The sequence below is a fragment of the Heterodontus francisci genome, chromosome 5 (assembly GCF_036365525.1).
Source record: "Heterodontus francisci isolate sHetFra1 chromosome 5, sHetFra1.hap1, whole genome shotgun sequence".
NCBI lineage: Eukaryota > Metazoa > Chordata > Chondrichthyes > Heterodontiformes > Heterodontidae > Heterodontus > Heterodontus francisci.
This window is the reverse complement of record NC_090375.1, coordinates 75,502,865-75,526,754: the sequence shown is the minus strand read 5'-3', so window position 1 is coordinate 75,526,754 and position 23,890 is coordinate 75,502,865. Positions and strand designations below refer to the sequence as shown.

General features: G+C 43.3%; 1 protein-coding gene across 2 annotated transcripts in view; it reads right to left on the bottom strand.

The window, feature by feature from the left end:
• The window catches only part of rmdn1 (regulator of microtubule dynamics 1), a 40,125-nt gene that overhangs the window by 15,887 nt on the left and 348 nt on the right, over window positions 1-23,890 (bottom strand). For both annotated transcript variants that reach the window (XM_068031655.1, XM_068031656.1), the window contains exons 2-5: window positions 18,268-18,385; window positions 11,779-11,866; window positions 6,785-6,944; window positions 6,611-6,700 (exon numbers count right to left, since the gene is read on the bottom strand). In XM_068031655.1, the coding sequence (XP_067887756.1) occupies window positions 6,611-6,700; window positions 6,785-6,944; window positions 11,779-11,866; window positions 18,268-18,385 (456 nt within the window). The remainder of the gene's footprint in view (window positions 1-6,610; window positions 6,701-6,784; window positions 6,945-11,778; window positions 11,867-18,267; window positions 18,386-23,890) is intronic.

Here is a 23,890-nt window from a genome sequence, read left to right as displayed (position 1 = left end):
AACAGACTACAAAAATTCAGTCTAGAAATTCCTGAGTCTGTGCTTGCTGTTGCTGAGTAAATCTTCGATTGGAAAATCTGTCATAACCAGAAGTTAAAGCTACTGCTAATGGCTGCCAGAGTTGTGGATAAAGAATACAACTCCCTTGTTGAACAAATCACATGTTAATGTGACAGATGTATTAAATATCGAAGACAGCGCAGCGCCTGGTTGTGAGTGTCCCATTAGCTCGGGAATTTAAAGAAGTGGTCGCTATGGACCTGAAAGTGTGGGACAGAGATCAAGGTATTTACCTGTTATATAGTGGATAAAGTTATGGAAAAATGGGTTGGTATGGGTCTTGGAATGCTGGCAAAATTTCTGACGGGGGGAGGGGGAGGGGGCGGTGGCCGGGTGGGGAACAGAAAGACACAGCTATGTCCAAGGATGAAATGGAACAGCTGAGGAGTCTTGTCAGACAGCTCAATTGGTTAGCCTCACTGATGAGACCAGATGCAAGTTTTGATGTGCTAGAACCTAGTCTTGTGATGAAATATCCTAAGGTTGAAGACATCCTGAAGATGAACAAAACTTGAAAAAAAAATTAGAGTTGTATATGCTGAAGTTCCCTGCTTTTGAGTGATCCCAAAAATATGAAATTAATGGTCTTTAGTGATGCCTCACATGCAAACCTTGGTGATGGATTTTCCAGTGCAGGAGGGTTTGATATTCCTTGTGGGAGAGAATGGGAAAAGTTACCCATTGGCATGGGAGGCCAAGGAAATATGAGTGGTGAAACTCTTGCACTCGTCGATGTTGTTGATATGGCGTTCTATTTGTCCAAGATCTTGGAAGAATGTTTATATAAAAGAGAGACTGAAAGGGCAATACAAATTGAATGTTACTTTGATAATCAATCTCTGTGGGATAATATACATTTGAGAAAGTGTATGAAAAAAGGCTGAGGATAGACATAGCCAATTTTAAAGCAAATATTGGAAAGCAAAGAAATCTCTAAGCTAAGATGGGTAAATAATAGTCATCAACTATCAGACTGTTTCACTAAGAGGAATGCCTCTACTGAAAAGTTGTTGGCGGTTCCAGAAGGAGGCTATGTCGCTATAACGTTTGGGAATCTAATTTTTTTACTCATCTGTAAATGTGTTTTTTTTTCTTAAAAGGAAATCTGACTATTCAAAATGCTGGTCCCTTTAATTAAACAGGACACATTTCAGTGTTAATAGAGAGCAGGTGAAGCTCATTATAGTTTTGCATTTAAGGGCTGGGTTTTCGCCCAGTGGTGGAGTTGCCTCTGGACAGTGAGTTAGTCCAGAAGGGAAGAGTGGGAACTGATATTTGGGCTAAACTTTGAATTGCCAATAAAACAGTTGTGGATCAAAGACTGTCATTGGCTTCCTCATTTTTGGCGAATGGACATCTGTCTATTTAACATCCTAAATTTAGCTTATTCTAAAACTTTGTCTAAGTGGAATGGGTGGGGAAACGGAGAGATTTTCTCTGTGCTGTTCAGAACAAAATCATAAATCAGGTTTGTATAGAAACCATTGACCATTTTGTTACAATAAATGTACAGAGGAAATCGCCCCATAGACAAATTTTAGACCAATTCTGAAAACAGATAAACCTGGACCAGTTGCCTTTGATATTTATCGGGTGTATGAGCTGGACATTTACGTCATCTATCTATTTAAAGTGCTATTTAAAAGCATCTACTAGATTGTCTTTCTTTCTCTTTTTATATACTTTTGAAATGTAAGAATTCATTTAACGCTGACCTGCAGCCAGACATTTACAAGCATCTTCTAGTCTACAAAGTTCTCTCTCAAAACAGCAGTTGAACTCTGAAATCAAAACAAGAAATGCTGGAAATACTCAGCAGGTCTGGCAGCATCCGTGGAGAGAGAAGCAGAGTTAACGTTTCAGGTCCGTGACCCTTCTTCAGAACTGGCAAATATTAGAAATGTGAAAGGTTATAAGCAAGTAAAGTGGGGGTGGGGCAAGAGATAACAAAGGAGGTGTAGGTAGGACAAGGTCACAGTATAGCTGACCAGAAGGTTGTGGAGCAAAGGCAAACAATATGTTAATAGTGTGTTGAAAGACAAAGCATTAGTACAGGTAGGGTGTTAATGGACTGAAAATTGAACAGCGGCAAGTACAAATATGAAAAAAAGTGGGTAAGCAAACTGAACAAACTAAGATGAAATAAAATTAAACACACAAAAAATATGAAAAAAGAAGAAAAAAGTAAAATGAGGGGGCCCATCATGCTCTGAAATTATTGAACTCTATGCTCAGTTCGGCAGGCTGTAGTGTGCCTAATCGGTAAATGAAATGCTGTTCCTCGAGCTTGCGTTGATGTTCACTGGAACACTGCAGCAATCCCAGAACAGAGATGTGAGCATGAGAGCAGGGGGGAGTGTTGAAATGGCAAGCAACCGGAAGCTCGGGGTCCTGCTTGCGGACTCAGTGGAAGTGTTCCGCAAAGCGGTCACCCAGTCTGCATTTGGTCTCCCCAGTGTAGAGGAGACCACGTTGTGAGAAGCAAATACACTATACTACATTGAAAGAAGTACAAGTAAATCGCTGCTTCACCTGAAAGGAGTGTTTGGGGCCTGGGATAGTGAGGAGAGAGGAGGTAAATGGGCAGGTATTACACCTCCTGTGATTGCAGGGGACAAGCTGGTGGGGGTAATGGAGGAGTGGACCAGGGTGTCACGAAGGGAACGATCCCTTCGGAATGCTGACCGGGGAAGGGAGGGGAAGATGCATTTGGTCGTGGCATCACGCTGGAGGTGGCGGAAATGGCGGAGGACGATCCTTTTGGATATGAAGGCTGATGGGGTGGAAAGTGAGGACAAGAGGAACCCTGTCGCGGTTCTGGGAGGGAGGTGAAGGGATGAGGGTAGAGGTGCGGGAAACGGGCCGGACACGGTTGAGGGCCCTGTCAACCACAGTGGGGGGGGAATCCTCAGTTGAGGAAAAAGGAAGACATATCAGGAGCACTATCATGGAAGGTAGTAACATCAGAGCAGATGCGTCGGAAATGGAGAAACTGGGAGAACGGAATGGAGTCCTTGCAGGAGGCAGGATGTGGAGAAGTGTAGTCGAGGTAGCTGTGGGAGTCGGTGGGCTTATAATGGATATTCGTAGACAGCCTAGCCCCAGAGTTGGAGATAGAGAAATCGAGGAAGGGAACTGTCGGAGATGGACCACGTAAAGGTGAGAGAAGGGTGGAAATTGGAAGCAAAGTTGATAAAGTTTTCCAGTTCGGGGCAGCAGCAGGAAACTGAACCGATACAGTCATCAATGTACTGGAAAAAGAGTTGGGGGAGGGGACCTGAGTAGGACTGGAACAAGGAATATTTGACATATCCCACAAAAAGACAGGCATAACTAGGACCCATGTGGGTACCCATAGCTTTTACATCTTTTACTTGAAGGAGGTGAGTGGAGTTGAAGGAGAAGTTGTTCAATGTGAGAACAAGTTCAGCCAGGCAGAGGAGGGTGGTGGTGGATGGGGACTGGTTGGGCTTCTGTTCCAGGAAGAAGCGGAGAGCCCTCAAACCGTCCTGGTGGGGGATGGAGGTGTAGAGAGATTGGACGTCCATAGTGAAGAGGAGGCGGCTGAGGCCAGGAAACTGGAAATTGTCAAAATGACATAGGGCATCAGAAGAGACACGGATGTTGGTGGGAAGAGACTGGACCAGCGGAGAAAAGATACAATCAAGATAGGAAGAAATAAGTTCAGTGGGGCAGGAGCAGGCTGACAATGGGTCTGCTGGGACAGTCCTGTTTGTGGATTTTGGGAAGGAGGTAGATGCAGGCTGTCCGGGGTTGTGGGAGTATGAGGTTGGATGTTGTAGAGGGAAGATCTCCAGAGGAGATGACGTCAGTGACAGTCCTGTGGACAGTAGTTTGATGTTTAGTGGTGGGGTCATGGTCCAGAGGGAGGTAGAAAGAAGTGTCTGAGACTTGGCGCTGCGCCTCAGCAAGGTAGAGGTCAGTACGCCATACAACAACAGCACCACTCTTGTCTGCAGGTTTGATGACCATGTCGGGGCTGGACCTGAGAACGGAGTGCCTCAAGTTCAGAGGGGGACAGGTTAGAGTGAGTGAGGGGGGCAGAGAAATTGAGATGACCAATGTCTCGCCGACAGTTTTCAATGAAAAGATCAAGAGCGGGTAAGTGGCCAGGGGGAGGGGTCCAGGTAGAGGGAGAATGCTGGAGGCGGATGAATGGGTCTGCTGGTCGGGGGGAGGACTACTGGTCAAAGAAGTGAGCCCAGGGGCGGAGGCGATGGAAGAAGAGCTCAAAGTCATGCCGAGTGCAAAATTCATTGAGGTGGGGGCGTAAGGGGATAAAACTGAGATGTTTAAGTACAGAACGTTCAGCATCAGAGAGGGGAAGGTCAGAGGGTATAGTGAATACATGGAGGGTATAGTGAATACATGGCAAGGGGTCAGATCAGAAGGGGTGGGGTCAGAGGGAAGTGAAGAGGAAGAAAGATCTGTACTAATGCTTTGTCTTTCAACATCTGTACTAATGCTTTGTCTTTCAACACACCATTGACATATTGTTTGCCTTTGCTCCACGACCTTCTGGTCAGCTATTCTGTGACCTTGTCCTACCTACACCTCTCCTTTGTTATCTCTTGCCCCACCCCCGCTTTACATGCTTATAACCTTTCACATTTCTAATATTTGCCAGTTCTGAAGAAGGGTCACTGACCTGAAACGTTAACTCTGCTTCTCTCTTCACAGATGCTGCCAGACCTGAGTATTTCCAGCATTTCTTGTTTTTATTTCAGATTTCCAGCATCCGCAGTATTTTGCTTTTATAGTAGTTGAACTCTAACTGATCTCAGGCTGTGTTTAATTAGAATTAGACTTTAAGGGTATAAAGGATTGAGGCAAATTTAAACCAGCATCCCCTCAACAGCAGAATGCAATCAGTTGTGTGTCCAGTTTACTATGATCATGAACAATTCTAATTTCAAAGATCCATGTCTAATTTCTAAACAACAAAAATTGCAATCTAGGTAATAATTACAAAACGTTCAACCAGAGTTGCTAAATGTCAGGCAAGACTATCACCCCACCCCACAATCCTCCCAAGAAGACACAATAGCAAATTAGTGGAGGATGAACAGCAATTGGTGAAGTTACTTCCGTGTTTATAAACCAGAAGGATTTGGGAAAGGAGATGAATCCTGAATTGGTTAAAAATGAGGCGAGAGATATGATAGAAAGACTTGCATTTATATAGTGCTTTTCATGCCTGCCAGACATCTCAAAGCGCTTTACAGCCAATTAAATACTATTGAGGTGTAGTCACTGTTGTAATGTAGGAAACATGGCAACCAATTTGCAGACAGCAAACTCCCACAAACAGCAATGTGACAATGACCAGATAATCTGTTTTTTGTGATGTTGATTGAGGGATAAATATTGGCCAGAACACCAGAGGTAACTCCCCTGCTCTTCTTCGAAATAGTGCCATGGGATCTTTTACATCCACCTGAGCAGGCAGATGGGGCCTCAGTTTAATGTCTCATCCAAAAGACAGCACCTCCACCAGTACACTGGAGCATCAGCACTGATGTTTGTGCTCAAGCCCTGGAGTGGGACTTGAACCTAGAACCTTGAGTCAGAGACAAGAGTGCTCTCAACTGAGCCATAGCTGACACACATAAAAAGGCCAGTATTGTGGAGAGGTTAATTAAGCTAAAGAGTACCAGGACTATTCAAAGATCCTGGGGAAAAGGGGAGACGATACAGAGGAAGCCCTAGAAATTGTACTTTTGAGGATGGGGAACTGCAGAGTGGCCAATGTAACACCCATTTTCAAAGATTGAGACTGAACTAGCCTGAATAATTACCAGCCAGTTAGTTTAACGCCCATGATGGGAAAACTTTGGAATCTTTAAATATCTAGATGAGGGAAAAAATAATTCAAAGCATGAAAATCCAATTATCTCCCACTTTCTAATCCCAATTCACCTGAAAATTACACTGACTGCCTGAATACAAAGTCTAGGGAAGACTGACCAGTTTTTATTATTCTTTAACTCAACTCTCCAGCACACTCCCATCTGAGCACCAATAACAAAACCTTCCTTTCTACACCTGTTATACAGCCCTTAATTAACAAGCTCACCCCAGCCTTCTTTCCTCCTCTAGCTCTAAATACTTTGCATATAGAAATATTCAGCGACCAGCCTTACCTCAACTGAAGTCATGTTTCTGTCTACGATATACCATCTCCCTCCACTTAGTGCCTCTAATTTCCCGATGTTTGATGTATTTGCAGATAAATGCTGCAATCCTGGCCCATTCACATCACTCAATAAGCCCTTCCTTTCTATTTTTCTCTCACTTAATTATCCTTTTTTAACCTTGCTTCTATCTGCCCTAAAGTACATTAAGTGCTTACTATTTTAAACTACTTTGCCTTATTTATTTATTTATAATCCCTCCCCCAATACTCAAAAGTCAGTTTCTTAGTCTTACTAACAATAGAAATAGGACGACATTTTACAAAAAAAGGTGAAAATAAATGCAGTGATATTGCACAACTGGAAAATTTCATATTTATTGGCTGCTACTTTACCTGAAAATGTTCTTTAATGACATAAGCATTTGCAATTTTAGCCTTGATGCCCTCGTAGTCTCCAACATCACTGATGCATATTGCATACCACTATACAAGATTTAAAAAAAAATAAGATCACAAACTGGCAGAAGACTGAAAAAAAAACAAACATGACAAAATGAAATGCATTACCTTATGAGCTGCAAAGCTCAATTCATTTTTCTCCAGTGCCTTTTCAGCAAACTCCAAAGCTTCATATGTCAGCTGCTTCTTCTTTTCCTTGGACATGCTCTCTAGTTGAGCCATGTCACGTGATGCACGAGCTAGGCGCCACAGAAGTTCACCATTTGTACTAGATAAAACACAGGATACAACTTATTTATTGTAAACTTCAATTTTGCAAACAAATTTCCTTCTTCCAATCTTGTTTTTCCCTATTTCTTTAGGTTAACTACCATTTTCTAAGTGGGCAAACAAATTAACTATGCTAATGTTACACTTTAATAGACTACATGGGCTTGGATTGAGTTGGTCCACAATTTGTACTCTTTTGAACTAAAGAAACATTTAGCCACTGAGTCGCATTCCAATCCTCTACCAAGGTGTGACCATGATCAAGAACTTGCAGCAGAAACCCAAAACCATGGAGAATGCCTCTACCAATCAGAGTTCACTTGCCAACCAATCAGCACTCTCTTCTCATACAGTATAAAGTTGTTGTTTTCCCTTACATTGGTATTCTTTCTGATTGTCCTGATGAGTGCAAGACGAAAAGCTTTGAGAACATGTCTCTATTTTCAGCAATACTCAAGTTCTGTACTACCAAATGACTATTTGGAAAAAAGTATCTTAAACGAAGGAGAAAATAATATCATACCTTTCACAATACTGATGAGAATAGTGACTTATTGAATAAATTATTTGAATATTGTTTACCTAATTAAAAGCAGCTACTGTAAAATCATCTTTATCTTTGATATCAATAAATGTTTACTTTAGATACTAAACTGTATACGACTACTTTAGAACAACTGAAACCTCCCTGCAAATTTGGTGTGAAGTTTAATATTGGAAAAAATAAACATTCAAATGATTTCCCAGTTCAGCACACAGGAGATACGACTGCATCTATTGGTCAAAGAGGAAGCTCCATCATTGCAAATGTAAAACAAACAAAACTTGCAGGCATTTACAAAGATTATCAGTTCTGAAATTTATTTTTGTAACTGCAGAATAAATGCTGCACTATTTGAATAATTATGTGCACACAGCTTCCAATCATATATGAAAGCATCAATGAATGTAAAGTTAATACTAGGCTTAAGGAAATAAGTACATAAGAATTTGAACAAGCAGTTTTGTCCAGCCACATCCCTTTTAGATCCTGATCCTATTTTTCATTTTTCGTCCACAACCCTGCAGAATCACGAATTGTCCTACTCCCTTTATGAATTTTGAAATAAAAAAAGTAAAGGTTGCAAATAGCAAGTCTGACAGCAGCTGTGGAGAGAGAAACAGAGTTTACATTTCAGGTCAATGAACTTTAATCAGAATTGGGAAAAGTTAAAGATGTAATAAGTTTTAAAAGTTAAAACTTGGAGGGTGTGGAAAAAGAATAAAAGGGAAGGTCTGTGATAGGGTGGAAGGCAGGAGCGATTTAATAATAGCAGTATGGAAGACTTGTCCTCCAGAACTAGCCGCACCCTTATCCAAGCTGTTCCAGTACAGCTACAACACTGGCAACTACCCGACAATGTGGAAAATTGCCCAGATATGTCCTGTCCACAAACAGCAGGACAAATCCAATCTGGCCAATTACCGCCCCATCAGACTACTCTCAATCGTCAGCAAGGTGATGGAAGGTGCCGTTGACATTGCTATCAAGCGGCACTTACTTAAAAATAATCTGCTTACCAATGCTCAGTTTGCCAGAGACAGGCAGCTCCAGATCACATTACAGCCTTGGTCCAAACATGGACTAAAAAGATGAATTTCAGAGGTGAGGCGAGAGTAATGCCCTTGACATCAAGGCAGCATTTGACCGAGTGTGGCATCAGGGATCATGAAGTCAATGGGAATCAGGGACAAAAGTCTCCACTGGTTGGAGTCATACCTAGCGCAAAGGAAGATGGCTGTGGTTGTTGGAGGTCACTCATCTCAGCTCCAGGACATCACTGCACGAGTTCCTTCAGCTGCTTCAGCAATGACTTTCCCTCTAACATAAGGTCAGAAGCATGTTTGCTGATGATTGCAATGTTCAGTACCATTCACAACTCCTCAGTTACTGAAGCAATCTGTGCCCACATGCAACAAAACCCAGACAACATTCAGGCCTGGGCTGATAAGTGAAAAGTGACATTCATGCCACATAAGTGCCAGGCAATGACCATCTCCAACAAGAGAGAATCTAACCATCTCCCCTTGACATTCAACAGCATTACCATTGCTGAATCCCTCATCATAAACATCCTGGGGGTTACCACTGACCAGAAACGTAACTGGACTAGCCATATAAATACTGTGGCTACAAGAGCAGCTCAGAGGCTAGGAATTCTGTGGTAACTCACCTCCTGACTCCTCAAAGCCTCTTCACCATTTATAAGGCACAAACCAGGAGTGTGATAGAATACTCTACACTGGCCTGGATGCGTACAGCTCCAATAATATTCAAGAACCATCCAGGACAAAGTAGCCCACTTGTTTGGCACCCCAGCCATTCATTCATTCTCTCCACCAATGGCACACAGTGGCAGCAGTGTGTACCATCGACAAGATGCACTGCAGCAACTCCCTAAGGCTCCTGTGACAGCACCTTCAAAACCCGCAACCTCTACCATCTAGAAGAACAAGAGCAGCAGACGCATGGGAACACCACCACCTGCATATTCCCCTACACGTCATACACTATCCTGATTTGGAACTATATCACCATTCCTTCACGATCGCTGGGTCGAAAATCTGAAACTCCCTCCCTAACAACGCTGTGTGTACCTACAAAACAGACTGCAGTGGTACAAGAAGGTAGCTCACCACCACCTTCTCAAGGGCAATTAGGGATAGGCAATAAATGCTAGCCTTGCCAGTGATACCCACTGTGACAACCTCAGTGAGATCGTTAACATGAAAAATACAAGATATGAACCCCAGACCAATTTAAAGTATTACACAACAAGATTTCACATCTTAAGACTTTTATTATAACAACTAAACTAAAAGAAATCCCCATTAACTAAATAGTACTTTGCAAGTAGCTGATACCACAAATTACAAAGAAAGCTATTTACTTATTCAAACATTTGAAAACCTCACACTACACTTATATATTACACAGTCCTCTTTGATGACCAAGTTTTTGTGGTTAAACATTCCAAACTCCTTCCATTTGCAATGGGCTGGATCTCCCAGATCTTTTCAAAATCAATGAGCTCTTCACTCTGAGCACTTCCGACCTGGAGGTCCATGAATAAGGCGATTCCAGGTTTTTATTTTTTTAATTTTATTTAGAGATACAGCACTGAAACGGCCCTTCGGCCCACCGAGTCTGTGCCGACCATCAACCACCCATTTATACTAATCCTACATTAATCCCATTACCCTCTCACATCCCCACAATTCCCCTACCACCTACCTATACCAGGGTCAATTTATAATGGCCAATTTACCTATCAACCTGCAAGTCTTTGGCTGTGGGAGGAAACCAGAGCACCCGGCAAAAACCCACGCGGTCACAGGGAGAACTTGCAAACTCCACACAGGCAGTATCCAGAATCGAACCCGGGTCGCTGGAGCTGTGAGGCTGCGGTGCTAACCACTGCGCCACTGTGCCACCCTATTGGGCTTTTACTTCTTTGCAAACTTCAACTTTCAAAATATGTTCAAGTTTTCACAGCCTTTTGCTGTTTGAGACTTCTAAGAGCAGGTGTTCCCTCTCATTCTCTCTCTCTCACTCTCAGTTTCTCGAGGCTGCCATTGCTGGTTGTCTTCCTGTCTTACAACCTGCTCTGAGGCTGCCACCGCTGGTCTTCTGTACAGCTTGTCTGCCTTCAGAAAATCTGTTATATTTATCTGGACACAAAAATCAGTAGCTTATTGTCCTTTTTCAATATGCAAAGTCCAGAAGACTGGTTTCAGCCAAGCTACCTGCGTCTTCCATTGTTCCCAGATGTTAACAGCTGCCTGGTGTATTTGCATCTTCAGAATCATTGCCTCCTTGTTTACAAGATGAAAGTTCGTGAGGCTGAAATCCAATGTTCCTCAGGTGTTACCCCTGCGGTCCCTGTTTTTCAAAAATAGTCTTTGATCTGTGTTCTCTGTTGTGCTGGTAACCAAGACTTCTGTCGTGTCCTTACGCAGAGTGGATGTGAGGTCACCTGATTTTTCAGACTCCATCTTAAACTTTTAAAAATCACAGTTTTTAAAACATAATCATGTTACAGAGACCAGCATTCATAACACCCGCATTCCAAGAACAATTTTTTTTTAAATGGCAAAAAGGTTGATGTTGCAAGGCAGAAGGGAGTGATAAGTAAAGAAACAAAAGATGTGTCCAGAAGAAGTGTGAACGGCAGAATCATGAACAGCTGCCATCTGAAAAGATAAAGAAAAATAGAAAAACCAAAACCAGCAAAGAAAAAGGAAAAAAAAAGGGGGCAGATGTTACGATCTGAAATTGTTCAACTCAGTGTTGAGTGCAGTAGGCTGTAAAGTGCCCAGTCAAAAGAGGAGGTTCTGCTCAAGCTTACGTTGAACTTCACTGGAACACTGCAGGAGGACAAGGACAGAGAGCTCAGATTGGGAACAAAGTGGAGAATTGAATGACAGGTGACCGGAAGCTTGAGGTCACACTTGCTGACTGAACAAAGGTGTTCCATAAAGCTGTCACCAAATCTGCATTTGGTCTCCCCAGTGTAGAGGAGACTACATCGTGAGCAGCGAATGCAGCATATTAAATGAAAGTACACTGGGATCCCCGCTGGCCTGTCCATTTGCTCCTACTTTAATGTATAACATGCAACCACTCAACTCCTATTTATTTTTTGGGAGAATTTAGACTATTTATGGCATATCATGGATCACAAGTTCCTACTTCAACAGAGCATTGCACAAGTGTCAAGAATGAGTGTCAGATGATCAGCACAATTGACAACACTTCTAAATATTTACTGTATAATCTGGCATTATAATACCTGTTCTTGTGTTCAATAAGAAGGTGATAAAGTTTAGCCACCTCTCCAGTTCCATAAAGATAGTCAGCCTGATCTATAATTTCTTCCACTGGAAATGCAAAAAAAAAACAAATAATAAATTAAGATCACATAAAACATTGTCGTACACATGTACGTAACAATTAAAAATGCAGATATTTCCAGTAATATCATGCATTTTATCGAAACACAAGACTGAGAAGCTCATCAAGTAGTAAAGCAATGCCATTGACTGTAAGGCATTTTAAGGACATCAAGAGTATGTACCTGGGTGATAGAATCAGATGCTGACTTCACCCCACATTCTTGATGACATTATAGAAGTGATGACTTATTCATAAAGATGTACTTGCTTGTGCTCATGGAAAGCAATAGTGATTTTCTGCTTTGTGGGATTCTTTTTAAAGAATGGTGCCTGAACTCTATTTTGCAGGGTACACATTAAAGAGGATTTTTTAATGGCTGCTTCTAGATACCCCTGGGTACAATTTGAGTCACCATTTTTAACCCTGTTCATACAAATGCAACTAAACTGAGTATCACAAATGGACCAATACAATAGTACCACCCAACAGCAACTCCACCACAACATGACATACAGATGACTCCTCACTCTGCTGTGATAGCAACACTGATCAGGGTAGTCCTGTCACTGCAAATTTAACTTATGTAATTCGTATGATAAAAACAGAATCTCAAACTTTTTTTAAAAAAGTCAATGCATAAAGGAAAACATGTTTTGTATAATATTGTGAAAAATAAAGGTTGAGTTGACCATGCTAATTGCTTTTAACTCACTCAGTTTATTTTGTCTGATTATTGTTTATTTTGCATAGATATGATACCCAATGTTACCTTGTATTTCTTATCTATACCATAGATATGAAATGGTATCACATCATTGAATAGTTTCCTTCAAGATAACAGACAGTAGAGCAAGAGAGAAAAAAAATCACACTAATCTGCTCTATTTAAGCGTTAAGTTTATTTAACGTGGGCTATCAGAGGCAATACACAGCAGCAGCAAGTTACGATCCACTTTCCACTAATGGAACTAATCATTATGGGATATGAATTATGGCTCATCATCCAGCCTCCATATATATCTATAAATACGAGTGTAACTATGTATCAGTTTCAAGACATTGGCCAGAATTTTATGCCGCCCCAGCGGGCTGGATGGTGGCGTGGGGTCAGCGTAAAATTGAGCGGCAGGCTCTGGAAGGCCTACCCGCCCCGATTCTGCCTCCGGACAAGTTTACGGAGGTCGGGCGGTGGGTGGGGGGGGGGGGGGGGGTGGAAAATGGCCCGCCCGTCCAAGGCCAATCAAGACCCTTAAGTAGCCACTTAACGGCCATTTAAGGGCCCTCACCCACCTCCACGGGTATTTTACCCATGGCAAGCGGGTCTGCTGGGGACGTGAAAGACCGCCCAGTGATAGCTGCCAGCCTTTCTGTGCCCCGGGGTTGGGGCACAGCAGTCGGGCACAGGGTGCCTGATTGAGGGCCGCCCCCGCCTCCCAACCCACCCGCGGAACCCAAGACACCCCCCTCCCCCCAAACGACCACCCCAGCCTCACCAGGGCACAAACGATCCCCCTGGTGAGGCAACCCAAACTTACCCACTCTCTTGGGTCCATGGCGTCGGCTGGGCTGCAGTCCCAGCAGTGGCCACCGCTCCCGGTGGCGCTGCTAAGACTAAGAGCTGCCGGCCCGCTGATTGGGCGACAGCTCACTGAGGCGGGACCTCCTCCTTCAAGTGGATGGAAGTCCCGCCTCGGGACAATTAAAGCCTGGGACCCGTAAAATACGAGACGGATCCCCAGGCTAGGCGGAAGCGGGTTCGTCACCGACATTTATGTCGGAGTCCGGCTCCCGTCCGCCCACTGTAAAATTCCGGCCATTGTTATTAAATTAGTTTGATTTAAGGTGTTAAACATATGGTCAGGACTATTAGTCTACAAGAAATGAATTAATTCAAGCCATCGGCATTTTGAAGATTGCATTCCACAATTCTACTCAATATTTCATCAAAATTGAAAGCATGTGGCCTCGCACATGGCTAGCTTACATTCTAGCCTTCTCCCTGTCATCAAATATTTGCCCTCTATTTCGGTATTCAGACCATTACTTCACATGTCCATGTCTTCACAGTCAGGATAAATCTAATGCAGCCAATTACTGCCCAATCAGTCTACTCCCAATCATCAGAAAATTGATGGAAGGAGTAGTCAACAGTGCTATCAAGTGCCACTTAGTCACCAATAACCTGCTCACCAATATTCAGTTGGCAGAGCCTCTCGGCTCCAAGCCTTATTACAACGTTAGCCCAAACAGCAACACAAGCTGAATTCTAGAGGAGGGAAGAGAGTGACATCAAGGCAATATTTGATCAGGTGTGGCATCAAGGAACCCTAGTAAAATGCAAGTCCAGTGACTAGAGTCATACTTAGTACAAAGGAAGATGACTGTTGCTGTTGGAAGCCAATCATCTCAACCGCAGAACATCACTACAGGAGTTTCTCAGGGCAGCATGCTAGGCCCAAATGTCTTCATCAATGATCTCCCCTCCACCATAAGATCAGATGTGGGGATGCTGTGTTCAGTTCCATTCGCAATTCCTCAGATAATGAAGCAGTCCGTGCTTGCATGCAGTAAGACCTGGACAACATCTAGGCTTGGGCTGTTAAGTGGCAAGAAATATTCGTGCCACACAGGTGTCAGATAATAACCACCTCCAACAAGATAGAACATATCCAGTTTCCCTGGACATTTAATGGCATTATCATCACTGAGTCCCCCACCATCAACATCCTAGGGGTCACCACTGGCCAGACATGGAACATCCACCCCTCCACTATGAGCACATTGTGGCTGCAGTATTTACAATCTAACAAATTCATTGCAGCAACCTGCCAAGATTTCTTCTGCAGCACTCACACACCCAACCAAATCAATACAAACTGGTTAAGAGATAGATCCTAAGGAACAGGTTACTCAGAGGCTTAAAGGAACCACTGGGTCTATTTATTTCAGAACAGCATAGACTTGGTGGTGACCTGCTAACAGGTTCATAAAGTGATGAAATGACTGGATAGCATGCCTATTGACAGATTATTCCAGTTTAACATTGGGGAATACAGGGGGCACAAGTTTAAATTATGCAAAGTTAGTAATAAACCGGATGTTAGGCAGCTCTTCCTTTCCCAGAGTGCAGCGAGCCTCTGGAATACTTCGGAGACTTGTGTGGTGGGTGCTGACTCTCTGCATGCTTTCAAGATGGTGCTGGATCAATTCTTCACTGGGGCAGAGATCATACCATATAAAAAGTAAGTGGCTTTATGGATAACACATGGTACAAATGATCTCGTGGACCAGTTCTGATCGCCTAAGTGGTTCAGAGAGGAATTTTCCGGAATATCTTTTCCCTTATTGGTCCTGGATTTTTCTGCCTCTTACAAGATGACATGGCTGGGTGCAGGGTGGGAAACAGAGATGAAGGCTGGGATTTTATCCGGGCGATGGGACTCTTGACCACCGGCAAAAGTGCCGGCGAGAACCTCGCATCCCATAGTTTGCGGAATAGGGGTCGCGGAGGGAGTGGAGTGCAGGGGGAGTCGGCAGAAAAGGCAGGGGGGTGGCTCTCGGTGCCCGCCCTTCCCAATGCTGGGTCCCTCGTGCAGGCATTCCACAAGTTTTTCAGTGCTCTGAGGCAAGGTGCTTGCTGGCACCTGTTCTCAATTCAGATGCCGCTTGTTGTTTTGTTACTCGGAGAGCAGTGAGAATGTGGAATTCGTTACCACAAGGAATAATTGAGGTGGATGGCAGAGATTTAAGGAAAAGCTAGATAGGTACATGAGGGAGAAAGGAACAGAAGGTTATATTGATGAAGTAGGATGGGAGGAGGCTCATGTAGAGCATAAATGCTGGCACAGACCAGTTGTGCCAAAAATTTCATTTCTATGTAATGCTATGTAACAGTGTCAGTCACTCCAGTGAGTGATTTTAGCATCTCATGTTAATGAGAATTGATTCACACTGCCCTATATCTTCTACGATGGAAGGGTCCGAGGGATGTAACAATAAAACCCCCATTACACAACCCAGACACATGCAGTTTTTCAATCTCTCTAAAGGTGGACCAAGTTAATACTACATGAGGTGAAGTTTGATCCAAAAGCTACACAGTAAGGTGAAGAGATAATTAACAATCAGATTCACTTAGTTCAGCCAATGCAACTTATCTCAGCACACTATGAAAACGACGTAAATAGTACGCAACTCCATTGCAGTGGATCATCTTTCTCGACTCGAACAGAGTATCTCCTCTGCATCCTGCCTTTTCTGGAAACCCTGTCACAGCTGCTGTTTCTATAGCTAAAGCTAGACTGAGTTTTAGTTGTCTAACATTGCCTTTTTTCCTGACTTATCAGTTAGAAAAAGATCAAAAACCATTCAATGCTGTAGGTGTGAGGCATTTATCAATCACACTGAAGCCAATGAATTGCTTCTTGTTTTTGTGGGAGAATAGTCAAAAATATATGGAATTGCATCATGACAATTAAAGAATTTAGGTAGCAGTCCTTAACAAGGAAGGATATGTACTTCTGCTTCCCCCTCTTATTTACTTAGAAAGGGAATGAAACAAACTATTATAATTAAGTTTGGTTCCTCATTATTTTCCACAACACGAATGTATATTCTCAATTCAGTCTTCAAACTGATTTTAGCCCATGTAGTTATATTTCCAACCGATAGATGATAGTATTGTACTACCAGTCAATAGCCTGTTTTTAGAAGAAAAATAAGACAGGAAAGACCAGCAAGTCCACTGAGCCTGTCCCATATTGTCATGTTGCAAATTATGTACTCCATGACCCCAGTCACACCCTCCCCCACCCCCAGCTATGCAATCTCCTGGCAGGGACAGTGGTCTTACTACATTCAGCTGTACAAACTGGTTCACAAAGTATGTGAATGTTTACACAGAATCATATAATACAGCACAGAAGGAGGCCATTCAGTTCATCATGCCTGTACTGGTTCTTTGAACTACTTTCACTTCCCTGCTCTTTCCTTACAGCCCTGCAATTTTTTTCTTTTTCAAGTACTTATCCAATTCCCTTTTGAAAGTTTATGAATCTGCTTCTACCACCCTTTCAGGCAATACATTCCAGATTATAACTTGCTGCATAATTCCTCCCGCAGCCCACCCGCCTCATACCACCTCTGGCTCTTTTGCCAATTATCTTACATTCAATGGCATTACCATCGCTGAATCCCCCACTATCAACATCCTAGCGGCTACCATTGACCAGAAACTGAACTGGAGTAGCCATATAAATACCACGGCTACAAGAGCAGGTCAGAGGCTAGGAATCCTGCGGCAAGTAACTCACCTCCTGACTCCCCAAAGCCTGTCCATCATCTACAAGGCACAAGTCAGGAGTGCGATGGAATACTCTCCACTTGCCTGGATGAGTGCAGCTCCAACAACATTCAAGAAGCTCGACACCATCCAGGACAAAGCAGCCCGCTTGATTGGCACCCCATCTACAAGCATTCACTCTCTCCGCCACCAACACACAGTGGCAGCAGTGTGTACCATCTATAAGATGCACTGCAGCAACGCACCAAGGCTCCTTAGACAGCACCTTCCAAACCCGCGACCTCCACCACCTAGAAGGACATGGGCAGCAAATGCATGGGAACACCAACACCTGCAAGTTCCCCTCCAAGTCACACACCATCCTGACTTGGAACTATATCGCTGTTCCTTCACTGTCGCTGGGTCAAAATCTTGGAACTCCCTTCCTAACAACACTGTGGGTGTACCTACCCCAAATGGATTGCAGCAGTTCAAGAAGGCAGCTCACCACCACCTTCTCAAGGGCAATTAGGGATGGGAAAATAAATGCTGGCCTGGCCAGGGATGCCCACATCCCATGAATTAATTTTTAAAAAAAGGGTAGATGCAGGAAGAATGTTTCCCCTGGCTGGAGGGTCTAGAACCAGGGGGCACTCTCAGAATAAGGTGTAGGCCATTTAGGACTGAGATGAGGAGGAATTTGTTCACTCAGAGGGTGGTGAATCTTTGGAATTCTCTATCCTAGAGGGCAATGGAGGCTCAGTCATTGAGTATGTTCAAGACAGAGATCAACAGATTTCTAGATAGCAAAAATATCAAGGAATATAGGGATAGTGCGGGAAAATGGCGTTGAGGTAGAAGATCAGCCATGATCTAATTGAATGGCAGAGCAGGCTCGAGGAACTGAATGGCCTACTCCTGCACCTATTTCCTATGTTCCTAATTCATCATAAAATGCTCAGAACGCCTGTCACAACCACCAATAAGTGAAGAATATGAGTCTATAACTTGCATCATTACCAGTTTAATTCTGTAATTTGTACAAGTGCAGTTATTTCATCAAGAAAATTGTAATGCAAACTTTCAGTTCTGTACTGTGTTTACCTTCTTGATTAGCATGAATTATTAGAGATCCTGGAATTTTTCTGTAAGCTTCATAACCCAGAAAGGTCATTAACGTCAGAATGAGTCCTCTTCCTAAATTTATAGCACCTCCCAAAACCTAGGCATGGAAAAGAAAAAGTGTTATGGCTACACACAAGGAAATCCCAAAGTCATAATAAACAGCAAATATCATCTTAAAATGTCATTTCCTTCCCTGATGTCTCATTAGGACATCTGGTCAAAAGATCTTACACCTAGGCCACTGCTGATGCATATTCTATTGGCTGGCTATTGCATGTCTCAGAAGGACCAGAGATCATTCTGTATCTCTGGGGAAAACGATTAGCATGTCCCCATAATGGCATTGCCAAGGATAAAATACTTGGTGTGCCAGCCATTGCAAGAGTAAACCCAACAACCCAGAACACCAGCTGCTTAGAGTAAGCACGGAACTGATTTGCCAGCCATATAATAAAAGCAAAATACTGCAGATGCTGGAAATCTGAAATAAAAACAGGAAAGGCTGGAAACGCTTTGATTTGGCAGTCATATTGATTATGAACATTAACTTCCATGGTACTTCTCCTCCTCTGTGGGTTTGTTTCATCTACATTGTTTGCATTGCAACCCTTGGTCCTGAACCCTCATGGCACCACATTTTTCTTGTATTCTAAATACCATGGGTAATAAACCATTAAATCAGGAATAAAATCACAGAGACACTTTAAAGTAGAAACAAGTGATCTACATTATAAAGAATAACAAACAACAATGATGCACACCCTCTTCTTCCACCCGTCATAAGTCAAATGTAATTTTCAACCTAAGATTTATTGACCCTGATCAAATTTATTACTTTCTACAGAAATATTTTTTATAATGGTTTAAACATTATTCACAAGTAAAAGATTGTTATCCATATACATGGTGATGACATCCAGCTTAACTGTTCCACCACCATCACCACAGCTAATCCGTTTTAAATTTCTCTGTCTTGCACCTTCTCTCCCCATCTTTAAATCTCCTATCCATCTTTTCGACTGCCCCTTCAGTCATCTCTCCTAACACCATCAGTGCTCAGCATCCATGCTGTCCTACGTGAAATTTCTTGAAGCATGTTACATTCATGTCTACTCTCAATCATCAGCAAAGTGATGGAAAGTGTCATTGACAAGGCTATCAAGTCACACTCAACAACAACCCGTTCACTGACGCTCAGTTTAGGTTCCACCAGGGTCACTCATCTCCAGCCTCAATACAGCTGAATTCCAGAGGTGAATTCCAGAGGTGAGGTAAGAGTGATGGCCCTTGACATTAGGCAGCATTTGACCATGTGGCATCGAGGAGCCCTAGCAAGATTGAAGTCAATGGGAATTTAGGGGAAAATTCTCCAATGGTTGGAGTCATACCTAGCACAAAGAAAGATGGTTGTGGTTGTTGGAGATCAATCATTTCAGTCTCAGGACATCGCTGCAGGGATTCCTCAGGCTAGTATCCTAGGTCAAACCATCTTCAGCTGCTTCATCAATGACCTTCCCTCCATCATAAAATCAGTAGTGGGGATATGCACTGATAATTGCACAGTGTTCATATCGTTCTCAACTCCTCAGATACTGAAGCAGTCCCTTCCCCCATCCAACAAGACCCTGACAACATTCATGCTTGGGTTGATAAGTGACAAGTGACATTCATGCCACATAAGTAACACACAATGACCATCTCCAATAAGAGAGAATCTAAATATCTCTCCTTGACTTTCAATGACATTACCATTGCTGAATCCCCCGCCATCAACGTCCTGGGGGTTACCATTGAACAGAAACATAACTGGACCAGCCATATAAATACTGTGGCTACAAGAGCAAGTCAGAGGCTCGGAATTCTGCAGCGAGTAACTCACCTCCTGACTCCACCATCTACAAGGCACATTCTGATGGAATACTTTCCACTTGCGCCGATGAGTGCAGCTCCAACAACTCTCAAGCATGACACCATCCAGGACAAAGCAGCCTGCTTGCTTGGCACCCCAACTACCACCTTAAACTTTTACTCCCTCCAGGGATAACTAAAGAAAGAGTAGAGCCCATAAAAGAGCAAAAAGGTAACCTATGAGTAGGGGCAGAAGATGTTGGGGTGATTCTTAATGAATACTTTGCATCTGTCTTCACAAATGAGGGGGAGGATGCAGATATTGTAGTTAAGGAAGAGGGGTATGAAGTATTGGAATGTGATAAACCTAGGAAGAGAGGAAGTATTAATGGGATTAGCATCCTTGAAAGTGGATAAATCACCAGGGTCGGATGAAATGTACTCCAGGCTGTTAAAAGAAGACAGGGAGGAAATAGCGGAAGGTCTGTCCATCATTTTCCAGTCCTCACTGGATACAGGTGTGATGCCGGAGGATTGGAGAATTGCTAACATTGTTCTTTCTTTTGGGCCTCATTATCTCGAGAGACAATGGGTAAGCGCCTGGAGGTGGTCAGTGGTGTGTGGAGCAGCGCCTGGAGTGGCTATAAAGGCCAATTCTAGAGCGACAGGCTCTTCCACAGGTGCTGCAGAGAAATTTGTTTGTCGGGGCTGTTGCACAGTTGGCTCTCCCCTTGCACCTCTGTCTTTTTTCCTGCCAACTACTAAGTCTCTTCGACTCGCCACATTTTAGCCCTGTCTTTATGGCTGCCCGCCAGCTCTGGCAAACGCTGGCAACTGACTCCCACGACTTGTGATCAATTTCACAGGATTTCATGTCGCGTTTGCAGACGTCTTTAAAGCGGAGACATGGACGGCCGGTGGGTCTGATACCAGTGGCAAGCTCGTTGTACAATGTGTTCTTGGAGATCCTGCCATCTTCCATGCGGCTCACATGGCCAAGCCATCTCAAGCCCCGCTGACTCAGTAGTGTGTACAAGCTGGGGATGTTGGCCGCCTCGAGGACTTCTGTGTTGGAGATACGGTCCTGCCACCTGATGCCAAGTATTCTCCGGAGGCAGCGAAGATGGAATGAATTGAGACGTCGCTCTTGGCTGACATACGTTGTCCAGACCTCGCTGCCATAGAGCAAGGTACTGAGGACACAGGCCTGATACACTCGGACTTTTGTGTTCCGTGTCTTTGTATAAAAAGGGAGCAAGGGATAGACCGAATAATTACAGGCCAGTCAGTCTAACCTCAGTCGTGGGCAAATTATTGGAATCTATTCTTAGAGACAGGATAAACTGTCACTTAGAAAGGCACAGATTAATCAAGGATAGTCAGCATGGATTTGTTAAGGGAAGATCCTTTCTGACTAACTTGATTGAATTTTTTGAAGAAGTAACAAGGAATAGTGATGAGGGTAATGCAGTTGATGTGGTCTACATGGATTTTAGCAAGGCTATGACAAGGTCACACATGGCAGACTGGTTAAAAAAATAAAAGCCCATGGGATCCAGGGAAATGTAGCAAGGTGGATACAAAATTGGCTCAGTGGCAGGAAACAAAGGGTAATTATTGACGGGTGTTTTTGCGACTGGAGGGCTGGTTCCAGTGGCGTTCCGCAGGGCTCAGTACTGAGTCCCCTGCTTTTTGTGGTACATATTAATGATTTAGATATAAATGTAGGGGGCATGATCAAGAAGTTTGCAGATGACACAAAGATTGGCCATGTGATAGATAGTGAGGATAGCTGTAGGAAGATATCGATGGAATTCAACCCAGAGAAGTATGAGGTGATGCCTTCGGGGAGGTCAAACAAGGCAAAGGAATACATGATTATTGGGAAAATACTGAGAAGTGTAGAGGAAGTGAGGGACCTTGGAGTGAATGCCCACAGATTCCTGAAGGTAGCAGGACAGGTCGATAAGGTAGTTAAGAAGGCATATGGAATCATTTCCTTTATTAGCAGAGGTAGAGTATTGAAGAGCAGGGATGTTATGCTGAAACTGTATAAATCATTGGTCAGGCCACACCTTGAGTACTGTGTGCGTTCTGGTCACCTCATTACAGAAAGGATGTAATTGCACTAGAGAGGGTACAGAGGAGATTTACGAGGATGTTGCCGGAACTGGAAAAATGCAGCTATGAGGAAAGATTAGATAGGCTGGAGTTGTTCTCCTTGGAACAGAGAAGGCTGAGGGGAGATTTGATTGTAATGTACAAAATTGTGAGGGGCCTGCATAGTGTGGATGTAAAGGGCCTATTTACCTCAGCAGAGAGGTCTGTGACTAGGGGGCATAGATTTAAAGTGATTGGTAGAAAGATTAGAGGGAGATGAGGAAACAGTTTTTTTTTCTCTAGAGGGTAGGGTCTGGAACTCAATGCCTGAAAGGGTGCTAGAAGCAGAAACGCTCAACTCATTTCAAAGGTGTCTGGACCTGCAGGGCTACAGACCAAATGCTGGAAGGTGGGATTAAGCTGGGTGGCTCGTTTTTCGACTGGCACAGACACAATGGGCCAAGTGGCCTCTTTCTGTGCCATAAACTTTCTAAGATTCCACCACTGGCGCAGTGGCAGCAGTGTGTACCATCTACAAGATTCACTGCAGAAATTCACCCAGCCTCCTCTGACAGAACCTTCCAAACCTGCAACCTCTATCACCTAGGAGAATAAGGGCAGCAGAGGCATAGGAACACCACCATCTGCAAGTTCCTATCCAAGTCAATGACCATCCTGACTTGGAACTATCACAATTCATTCACTGTCACTGGGTGAAAAATATGGGATCTCCCTCCCTAACAGCACTATGGGTGTACCCGCACCAGATGGACTGCAGCAGTTCAAGAAAGCAGCTCACCACCACTTTCGCAAGGGCAATTAGGATTGAGCAGCAAATGCTCACATTCCATGAAATAAAAAATAATTAGAATACACAGCTAAAACTTATTTTTATTACTGGAGATTTCCAAGTTCCAGTTTGACTGCAGGACAACGAATGAAATTCAAACATGAAAATTGCTGCAGACACCTTTCCCTTCATCTATCACATTTCATTCATAGAACATTGAAGTATAGAATCAAGCGAAGGCAGTTCCACTAAGACAGACAATGAGGAGAGGCAATAGAGGAGGATGGCAAGGTCAACACTGTAAAAGGCTGCTGAGGACAAGAGGATGAGAAACAAAAATGCATGACAGGCACTTTCATTAGAGCTCGGATGTGGCAACTGGTGAGATTCAAACTTGAAGTGGGACAGAGAAGCAGAGTTAACGTTTCGGGTCAGTGACCCTTCTTCGGTTCCGAAGAAGGGTCACTGAACCGAAACGTTAACTCTGCTTCTCTTTCCACAGATGCTGCCAGACCTGCTGAGTGATTCCAGCATTTCTTGTTTTTGTTTCAGATTTCCAGCATCTGCAGTATTTTGCTTTTATTGAAGTGGGACATATCTTGTGTTGCCAAACCTCCAGGATTCTCTTGGAGTATGCCAGAATTAAAGATTAATCTTTTGGACACTGATGTGAGCCAGGAGAAAAGTCACAGAGGTATTACAAATAATTGTGCAGTTTTTTTTCCATTTGTTCTGAATGCTTTAGTTAATAATTGGAGAAGGAAAAAGCCTTGTGATTGGACAGGACAGTTAGAAATGTGGAGTCATGTGATAAAACATGCAGGAATATATCCAGCGTTAGCAACCCTAGACATACCATCAAAA